Here is an 11,188-nt window from a genome sequence, read left to right on the forward strand (position 1 = left end):
TGGGGGATTGGAAGTGATGCAGACAATTACATTGATGGAAGTTACAATCTATATGCTGATCTACCCCCCAAAAAATATTTAAAATACATTTAAAAAAAGGCTATATATGCTTAGTTTAATACACTGAAAACAAACTTAAAGATACCAACAACAATTTAGTCCAATCAATGTTGCTAAATATCATGTGGCTGTCCATGGTACTGATTTCTGTCTGTGAGTGTGTGTGTGTGTGTGTGTGTGTGTGTGTGTGTGCGTGCGGAAGTTTAAAAACAAAGTTGACTCACCCTACTTGTAGACTAGTTGAACGCCAGTGCCATAATCCTCTCTTTCATGTTGGCAAAACGGTCTACGTCTCTGTCATACAGTACCCTTTTAGTTTATAATAATAATAATAATAGTTTTAATAACAGTTTATGTTGTCATAGGCTACCTAGCTAAAATGCCTGCTAGCCTAACTTCCTGGCATGGGCAACAATGAAACAGCTAAGTTAGCTAGCTTGTTAATGTGAGCCTACTAGGCTACAGCTAGGCTACATATTGAACTTCAATCGTCTCAGGCCACCGGCACAATATATGAATATATGATTAGATCAGAATCACGTCATAATTATTGGCCTGTACAGAGAATTAAGTCCAAATCCCCATCTCCATCCATGGCTTAGGAAATGGTTGATTTAGCAGCAAGCTAGCTACTGCAGGACATCAACACAAGCAAACCAGAAACAGACAATTATGATATTTTGCTTAGGATATGATTTGATTGGTGTGAAGCCAAATCCAAACTGGCCTACATTGGGGTGCATTTTGCTGCGCCAGGACAACCCATAGTTGAGCTCAGCTCAACGCTGATTGGCTAATTATTTTATTTATTTTTATCAAGGAAGGCCAAATGCTTGCTTGCATCAATCAATCAAATGCTACATGTCATACTCTTTTGTTCCAGACAACATCAGATACATGGGCTACACATACTGAGACAGAGGGGCGCTGTTTCCCTCGCTCTGATTATTTATCCGGTGAGACTCAGCCACTTGAGAATTGACGGAAAATTATGAAAACACAGAGAGATGAAAAAAAATGTATTGGTCAAATATTTGAGGAAGTCTGGCTTCCCTTGGCATCCATGACTACACGCCACTGCAGCTATGAGCCCATACATGAACACTACTGAGATGTCTCACTGTACCAGAGCAGAGGTATTGTCAGACTCATTGTATCTTTGTCAGAAGTAGGTGAGGTTTCAGTACAAAGTCATACATGGGGTATTCAAAGGATATCAAGTAGTCATAGAGCGATGCAGAGATGGACACATGTTCAAAAACACTCCATACTCTGGCCAGTTCTTTAAATAAATATTTTATTGTTGTTGAAAATAAATACATTTTCTTAAAATATAATCAATAACATTAAAAAAGCCTTTGGGGGTTGGGAGGTAGGGGGAGGGTTACCCCCAAATGAAGTGGTGCAATTTGAAACAAGGATTTTACAATACAATCTCACAAATGTATCCACCATTTTAAGACTTCAGTACCTACAATGCATTCCGTTCTGCTGTACATTCTCAGTGGATGTGTGGAAAAGTGGTGACATCACATCTCTTTTCACAATGTTCACATGAAATCTACTAGGTCTTAAAGCTTCAGGCCTGTCCTGTACCCATACCCTTGGTATAATGAGACTGTTTGTTAGCCTGGGTAAACCAGACTGAATGCTGCACTTAATGGTTTGCCCAGCATTCAGGCTGGCTCATTCAAGGGGTTTTCTTAATTTTTTACTATTTTCTACATTGTAGAATAATAGTGAAGACATCAAAACTATGAAATAACACATATGGAATGATGTAGTAACCAAAAAAGTGTTAAACAAATCAAAATATATATTTTATTTAAGATTCTTCAAATAGCCACCCTTTGCCTTGATAACAGCTTTGCACACTCTTGGCATTCTCTCAACCAGCTTCATGAGGTAGTCACCTGGAATGCATTTAAATTAACAGGTGTGCCTTCTTAAAGCTTTGGATAAAAGCATCTGCTAAATGGCATATTATTAAAAGTTAATTTGTGGAATTTCTTAATGCGTTTGAACCAATCAGCTAAGTCCATATTATGTCAAGAACAGCTCAAATAGGCAAAGAGAAACGACAGTCCATCATTACTTTAAGACATGAAGGTCAGTCAATACGGAACATTTCAAGAACTTTGAAAGTGCAGTTGCAAAACCATCAAGCGTTATTATGAAACTGGCTCTCATGAGGACTGCCACAGGAATGGAAGACCCAGAGTAACCTCTGCTGCAGAGGATACGTTCATGAGAGTTACCAGCCTCAGAAATTGCAGCCCAAATAAATGCTTCACAGAGTTCAAGTAACAGACACATCTCAACATAAACTGTTCAGATGAGACTGTGTGAATCAGGCCTTCATGGTCGAATTGCTGCAAAGAAACCACTACTAAAGGACACCAATAAGAAGAAGAGACTTGCTTGGGCCAAGAAACACGAGCAATGGACATGAAACTGGTGGAAATTTGGAGTCCATATTGGAGATTTTTGGTTCCAACCGTTGTGACTTTGTGAGACACGGTGTGGGTGAACGGATGATCTCTGTATGTGTATTTCCCACCATAAAGCATGGAGGAGGAGGTGTGGGAGTGCTTTACTAGTGACACTGTCTGTGATTTATTTAGAATTCAAGGCACACTTAACCAGCATGGCTACCACACACAGCATTCTGCAAAGATACACCATCCCATCTGGTTTAGGCTTAGTGGGACTATCATTTGTTTTTCAACAGGACAATGACCCAACACACCTCCAGGCTGTGTAAGGGCTATTTTACCAAGAAGGAGATTGATGGAGTGCTGCATCAGATGACCTGGTCTCCACAATCCCCCGACCTCAACCAAATTGAGATGGTTTGGGATGAGTCGGATGGCAGAGTGAAGGAAAAGCAGCCAACAAGTGCTCAGCATATGTGGGAGCTCCTTCAAGACTGTTGGAAAAACATTCCAGGTGAAGCTGGTTGAGAGAATGCAAAGAGTGTGCAAAGATGTCATCAAGGCAAAGGGTGGCTATTTGAAGAATCTTAAATATAAAATATATTTTGATTTGTTTAACACTTTTTTGGTTACTACATGATTCCATAGTTTTGATGTCTTCACTATTATTCTACAATGTAGAAAATAGTAAAAATAAAGAAAAACCCTTGAATGAGTAGGTGTTCTAAAACTTTTGACCGGTAGTGTATTTCAACACTCCCATTTGTCAAATGGATGATAAACCATAATCTGTTGTCAACATCAGCCATTCATAACAATTACATCTGACAATGTTTTTTGAAAAGTACCTTAATTATGTCAACTTTACCTCTATTCTACAGTACAAAGACACCATACACTAGAAGTCTGAAATATTATTGATATAGTTGTAATCAAAAGACTTTGAGAGGCTACTACCTCTCTAAGGCTTAAAATACTAATACTAATATTATTTTCAGATCGTAATAGATTATTTTTTCATAAGGGGTTGTGAAACTGCCCTTAATAGCCTGGTCCCAGATCTAAGACCAAGTTATCCATAAATAGCCTGGTAACAAATAACCGACCACAGGAAATTACCTGATATGGTTGGCGTTTCGGCCTTTGCAATGATGAGTGTACTTTCTGTTGTCCATTGTTTGTTTGTGCTCAGAGCTCTGCAATATGGCAGGTCTCCAGGAGGGAGACAGGGTTAAGAGTAGCCTGGAATCCAAACGGAATATTTTCACTTTTTTTCACTGATTCAGTGGAGTGAAGCCATAGTGAAATAGAGCGATATTCCCTTTGGATTCCAGGCTAGAAAAAGAGCTGAGAGACCAGTGAGTGTAGCTCTAGTATTGGAACAGATTACCACAACTCGTGCATTACAGAGGGAAGCGTTCCCCTTCCCCCAATCCTCTCTTCAACCTCACTGCTCCTCCAACCTCTCTGTTCTGACATCTCCACAAATAGCTCAACAACAGAACAGGACAGGAAGTTCTTGTACTAGTCACTGGAGCAAAGCAGTAACCTTGCCAAAACCTCATTATGCACAGTGGGCAGGGGGAAAAAACACTGCACCACCACAGAAAGAGAACGTTTTCTAATAACCAAGGGTGCGTCCAAAATGGCACCCTATTCCCTATATAGTGCACACTACTTTTGAGTGTCAAGTTTTCTAATTACCAAGTCATTGGGGCTGTGATGCTGGATGACCTCAATTAAGACAAGCGTGTGTGAACGGGTAATTTAAATCTAATCAGGAGAGAACCAGTCGAGTAAGCTAATCTATGGAAACAGCAACCAACCTGTGTGTGCGTGAGCGCATGCGTGCATGTCTGTGTGTGTGTTGCTCTGCAATGTTGGGTTTGGGCCTTTGGTAATGAAATCAATGCCACCGGTAAAGAGAGGTAGCTTTAAACAATGATTCAACCAACCAAGCACTACTGGAGTAGTGCCTAGCACTATGCTGTGTCCACAGACTGGACTAATGAACGTTGTCCACAGACAGTTAAAGGCAGTTGAAGCAGCCTCCACTGTCCTAGCCTACATACACAGTCAGCACATTGGCCAAGGTTATGTCAGAGGACCAAACTCAGCCACTACCCTCAAGAATTACCTGGCAGGCTGCACACACAAGATGTTCACAGAGGGGCAAATCCTAAATCCTACTTAAGTCAAATGTTCACTTGGTCTCCCATTGACATCAATGCATGACTAAGTAAAAATTCAGTGAAGGTTAGGATTCACCCCAGATAGAGCACTAGGTTACTGCACTTCTCACAATCCAACACTTTGTGTTTACGTCTTTTAACTGTCAGTGCTGTTCAAAGTCTAAAGTGAGCTATATGACTCAGAGAATGACCTGCGACTGACTAGAGAGGTTCTGGTTTCCCCCCTGCCTTGCCTTCTGTGCCACACTCACAGATATTGTATATAGAGTAAATAGCCCGCTGTTATGTTGTGTGTTGTTCCTTAAATACTATTCAGTGTATTCCCTTGCCCCGAGGTCCACCAGTAGAGGTACTGTGTAAAGTAGTCATTGAGACTCCACTGAAATAGAGCATCTAGCTGTTTGACTGTAGAAGCTGACCCTCAGTGTTCAGAGCAGTATTTTAAGACAGGCGTGGTGTGTTTGCTGTTCTCTTGCTATAGAGATGCTACTCTGTATGTGCCGCACTACTTCACCAGTGATTTGATCAGCAGCAGGAAATAGAGAAACTGTGGACATGTACGATTCAAGGAAACTTAAGTTTTAATGATAAATAGAATGTTGTTCTGATTATGTCATCAGATGATGTCATGGAGAGGAACCAGATCGCCAGGGTAACACAGTTAATTCCCAAACAATCAGAGACTCATAAACCCCCACCACCCAACAAAATCTAACCCCATTGGCCCATTCTCTCTCAGGCTCTTACTAAAGGAAATGTTAAGGTAACGAGGAAGGAATCCTCCAAGCCTGTTTTGAAGAACCAGCCTTCAACATACACACAATATAGTTAGGCATCTTTTTAAACAACTATTCCCCCCCCCAACAGGCTTCATAATCAGATGACCAACTTTTTTAACAACTCAATTTGTCAAATGTCCGCTAGCAACTTGGTGGGGTAAATTCATAAATAAATACATTTCTAAAAGCCATAAATCGAATCTAGTAGTCTCGGGTGAAGCTAGTTTTTGTATTGTCTCAGCTTGTCTGTCTCGTCTTTCCGTCCTGCTGAATGAGTCTACATTCATCCCTCAGGCCTCAGCACACACAGTGAGACTAGGACATGGGTGGCAGCCCAGAGGCAGGACGGTAGGCAGTACAGAATCGTCAGAGGCCACTGTGTCAGAGAGACCGTCACCCTGTGGCCGAATTGACTGAGCTCAGATCTCACGACACTGATGCTGACCAGCCTGATGCAGAGGAAGCTTTTGTTTCCTCTCCTCTCTTTCTGTCCTTATAATTCATTTTAAACCAACAGGTAGGCCTACTATTCACAGGTAGGTCAGTGTGTTCTGTAGACCTACTATACATGGTCACAGATAGATAGCCTAAACTCACACACAGAGAACAGAAACAATAATCGGTTTGTCTCCTCTTGTCTGTGCTGCTGTGGCTAGTCTAGTCTGTGGTTCAGTCTTTCCCGGGCGCCAGCCTGTTTTTACAGCGTCTTTCTTCATCTGGCTGTTGTGTATCTCTCAGCAGCTCACGGTGCTCGGCTGCTGTTTCATTGAAACAAAGTCTGGGATGAAGTCAAACTCGTTCTGACCCAGGAACAGTTCTGGGAGCTCCTGAACCCGGTCCAGACCCAGCTCCAACACCAGCGCTGTCAGAACCTCCTCATCTATCAGGTCTATGTCCATATTCTGTCCCAGCACCATACCTGGCCCACCCTGACCCATGTGCTGCATGCTGGCCAGCTGGCCTGGCCCTACTCTGTACTGGGCCCCGTTGGCCAGGTGATGGCCCTGGACCGGCCCCAGTGGATGTCCATGGTACTGGGTGTTGAGTTTCTGGAGGTGCATGGAGGCCATGAGCTGCTGGGAGGTGAGCCCACTGGGGTGGTACTGTTGCTGGGGGTGCTGGGGTTGAGACTGGGGGTGCTGCTGCTGCTGCATGTGGTGGTGCTGCTGTTGTTGTTGTTGTTGATGTTGTTGTTGATGCTGTTGGTTATACATCATTTGGTTCATCTGGTGGTGGTGTCCTCCCATCTGAGCTCCGCTGACCTGGCTGTTCACCTGACCGTTCATCCCAGCCGGCCCCACCATCCCCAGGCCGGGTCGCTGCCTCATGGCGGCCTCCATGGAGGTCTGCGGCACCCGGCCGTAGTGCATGACCTGGCCGTTGGGGAGGGTGCGGAGACCGGGTTGCGGCACGGCGTGCTGTGGAGGGCCACCCATTCCCCCCATCCTGTAGCCGTGGAGGGCCGTCGCAGGGCCGTGGGACATGGGCATCATCATGTGGTCTGCCATGGCTTCTCTGTCACCCTGCAGGAGGAAGGACAATGTTTATGTTAGTTATGATGATGACTCCGTATAAGACCATTCACATGGAAATCTTTACTGTCACCCTGCGGAGGAGGAGGAGCAATGTTGATGTTGGTGGTGCTTCAGTCCAGAGCCTTCTAGTTGCAAAAAAATCAGGTGTGCTAGAAGTGGAATAGATGAATAAGTGGATTGATTGGTGTTTTTCGAAGAGAGGTTTGGAAAACACTGATAAACATACAGTAGGGGCGGTAGGTAGCCTAGCGGTTAAGAGCACTGGGTCAGTAACCGAAAGATCGCTGGTTGGAATCCCCGAGCCAACAAGGTGGAAAACTCTTCTGTTCTGCCCTTGAGCAAGGCAGCACCTCCCGCACCTTTCTGATTCAGAGGGGTTGGGTTAAATGTGGAAGACACATTTCGGTTGAATGCATTCAGTTGTACAACTGACTAGGTATCTTCCTACATCACCAGATCAATCTGAGGGACACAGCCCCCTGAGAACATAACATTCCCAATACAACCCTATACCATGACTGTTCTTTTAACAGTGAGTGATTCCATAGAGATAGACAGTGTACTATGAATGATTCAAACAATGTTGAGTCATTAATCTATTCAGATGACGTTGAGGGAACGTTTACACTTTCGATTGTTTGACCATCATTTCGACCACAGCAACATTACGCGTAGCCTACTGCCTGTATCCACTGCCAGTATGTAGCCTATTGCACGCTCGGGAAATACCAGTCATACCTTTGTCGTTGAAAGGACGCAGAGGAGCTCATGTCGAATTTTAATCGGTTGTTACATAGTAATAAATAAGGTACTACATGCACTATGATAGTGAGAGCATCCGCGCGAAAGGAAACCAACGTTTACAAACATTTCGTTAGGCACAAGCAGTGACAAATGGACAAGATGGTCATTACGATTTGTACTTATGGGAAAATACAATGGAAAGAAAAATGAAAGACAATACCCTACGTTTTATTCATTCAGAACGGAATCTATATTTGTGCATCTCCATAACACCAGAGTTAAAATGGCACAACAACGCATAATTTTCCCACGCACAATTACGCAAGGTAAAACAATTAATTACATTCTTAATAGCGTACGTGTCTCGTATCACTGCATGAACACAATATGATGGTGCATCCCTTGGATACCATAGGAGTGTGGCTCTGTACGTGTCTCTGTCTTTTCACTGTCTGCTTGAAAACAAAGAATTTCGTGTTTCTTTCTTCTCTTTTCCCCAAAGAGGAACTCCAGTGCCCCTGGCGCTCAGGTTTCCGTTCAAACCTCTTTGTGCTCTATCAATAAAAAAAACTACGAACCGATTCAATATTGTTTCTAAAACCACAGTCATTTAGAGAGAAAACAAAGTGGATGGGTATTGTCAACAGCCGAACAAAATCCATACATTTGCGTTTGGGCTATGCAAGCGTAAACGTTAAGGCATGTTAACATTCATTCCGTCTATGCCACATTTTGCAAAAGGCTAAAAGGGGAGCAACAAAGAATGATCGAGGTATTTTCTTGTAGGCTAATTATTACATTTACATTTTAGTCATTTAGCAGACGCTCTCAATATATCTAAATTCTAACACTTCATTTTACTCGTGTAGTCTTGGGATTTGCATAGGGCCCAGATTTCAATTAACAGTAAATACTTTTGATACCACATTACAACAAAAAATATAATCCGGTTTAAATAAACTCGTTTTGGCAATATATACAGTTCCATCGTTTAGTCATTTTTCATACAGTATCACTATGCACTATCGCCGGCATCTGAACAATCGGTAATGTAAGAAACCGCAAATAAAACGAAATAAAACGAACAATGGTTCTCCTACCTTCCCTCAGTAATAGGACAGTCTCTGTCTCTCTCTCTGCAAGAATGGCCCCCAAACAAGACAACACTTACCAGCAAAATGTCCCTGCTCTGAAGTTCTCGAGTTCTCTTTCTGCTATTGGATCTCTGTCTTTACTTCCAAAGGCGATGCACCAAATACATGTATTTCATCGAATTAAAACGATCGGTGCTCTCTAGTGCACTGTTAGGCGAGCGAGAGTCCGTCACCAGAGTTACTTTTCTGGGTCAGCTCCGGGATTATATACATGTATAAACCAACCAGCGGAGATAGAAAGAAGGAGAGGTGGAGCTACTGTCGTCTCTGTATCCTTTGTTCCGATTGGCTCGCCTTGTGACCCTAGTACAGACTTGGCGCACGTTGGACAATTCATTACTGCTACTGACATGTTCTTAAATGTTGGCGTTAGGTAGGCTACGACTCCTTTGTATAACATGCACTTGTTGTGGCCTCATACATTTTGTAGCCTACTAGGGGACAATTATGGTAGCTAGTAAAGGATATGGTGTCAACAGTGGCCCCGTGTAGCTCAGTTGGTAGAGCATGGCGTTTGCAACGCCAGGGTTGTGGGTTCGATTCCCACGGGGGGCCAGTATGAAAATGAATGCACTCACTAACTGTAAATCGCTCTGGATAAGAGCATCTGCTAAATGACTAAAATGTAAATGTAGAGCAGAGAGTGTGTTGTACAAACCTCCCAATAGGCTACTATATTGTTATGACACTGGTATGTATGTCAACAATAATCATTTTCATATCCATAATAATTTCATCAACAAATAGCCTATATACTAGACATGTAATTCATGTTTTACAAATCAAATCAACATTCTCCATGTTACAAATTAGAGTCCGGTTTCATTGAGGCCTACAGTATGTTTTCGAATTACAATATGAATGACTAATTACTAATTCATTTCACTATTCATTTCAGATTACAGTCACAGAATCAATCAGAGCTAGCTATTAGAGACAGACAACGGTAGGCTCTGGTGCATGCTATGCAAATGTTTTGTTGCAGAGATAAATAGCCTGGTGATACATATGCATGTGAACACCAACCTCCCCAGAGAGAGAGAGCCTGCTGGCATGAAGCTGGTGCTAATGACATGACACCACATTCAGCTCAGTGCACCATGGTTGAACAGAAACAGAAACCATAGAAGAAGATGGTTGAACAGAAACCATAGAAGTAGAGGGTGACTGTCTAACTTACAGGCACAATGATTGCTGGGTGCTCATTTTCTTTCCCTCTCTCCTTCTCCTTCTCTTTCACTCTCTCCCTCCCTCTGTTCACACAGCGATTGATGCACGTACTCCCGTCATCATAACTCACTTCTCTTATACCACAGTGGAGAGACCAGAGAGTCAAGACCTCTCTGCAGGGGCCTGGCTTCTACTGATGTTTACACACACACACACACACACACACACACACACACACACACACACACACACACACACACCCTTTTGTGCTGAAGAATGTGTCCTATTCTTGGGCCCCAGAGTCGGCCAGACTCTCAGCCTCTCTGTCTATTCAGCAGCTAGGCCATTGTGCTCTGTTCTGTTCTAGGGCTGAGGAGACAACACTGAGGAGGATGGTCTACTCTACTCTAATCTGTCTGTTTGGATGCACCATAACTAGCTCAGTAGATTTAAAGGGAGTGCCCTCTTCTAAACTGACAATGTCATTATTTACAATGCAAATTAATGCTCCACCCCATCCCCCGACTGAGTCAAACACCCTACTGTCTATGGCCAGATCTGCAAGGTCTAGTACTGACACAGGGCCTTTTACACTATCAACCTACTAGTATATCTGCACTTGATATGTTGAAGCAAATCAAAATGTATTTGTTATGTAGCATGTGACAAGTAACATTTGATTTGATTTCCACAGATATGTCCAAATATGGCAACTTATTTGGAGGCAGGTTTTTTTGAATGAAACTTTTTTTGTTTTTGATTGTCTATTGACCTCAGTGTTGTAATCGATTGAGTCCAATGTGAGTTTTACACTACCAGTCAAAAGTTTAAGAACACCTACTCATTCAAGGGTTTTTCTTTATTTTTACGATGTTCTACATTGTAGAATAAATACTGAAGACATCAAAACTATGAAATAACACATATGGAATCATGTAGTAATCAAAAAATCTAAAAAATATTTTATGTTTGAGATTCTTCAAATAGCCACCCTTTGCCTTGATCACTGCACCTGTACACAGCCCTTCTGAAATTAGCCCACCCAACTACCTCATCCCCATATTGTTATTTATTTTGCTCATTTGCACCCCAGTATCTCTATTTGCACATCATCTCTTG

General features: G+C 42.6%; 1 protein-coding gene across 1 annotated transcript; it reads right to left on the reverse strand.

The window, feature by feature from the left end:
- Window positions 1-5,250: 5,250 nt before the first annotated feature.
- On the reverse strand, window positions 5,251-9,108 carry LOC311126977 (cbp/p300-interacting transactivator 3-like). Its single transcript, XM_084158704.1, has 2 exons — window positions 8,917-9,108; window positions 5,251-6,989 (listed from the first exon to the last, which is right to left on the reverse strand). The coding sequence occupies exon 2, from the start codon at window positions 6,972-6,974 to the stop codon at window positions 6,201-6,203; it is 774 nt and encodes a 257-aa protein (XP_084014830.1). The 5' UTR covers window positions 6,975-6,989; window positions 8,917-9,108; the 3' UTR covers window positions 5,251-6,200.
- Window positions 9,109-11,188: the final 2,080 nt, after the last annotated feature.

Source organism: Coregonus lavaretus, assembly GCF_964263955.1.
Source record: "Coregonus lavaretus genome assembly, chromosome: 3".
In the NCBI taxonomy this organism is placed as follows: domain Eukaryota; kingdom Metazoa; phylum Chordata; class Actinopteri; order Salmoniformes; family Salmonidae; genus Coregonus; species Coregonus lavaretus.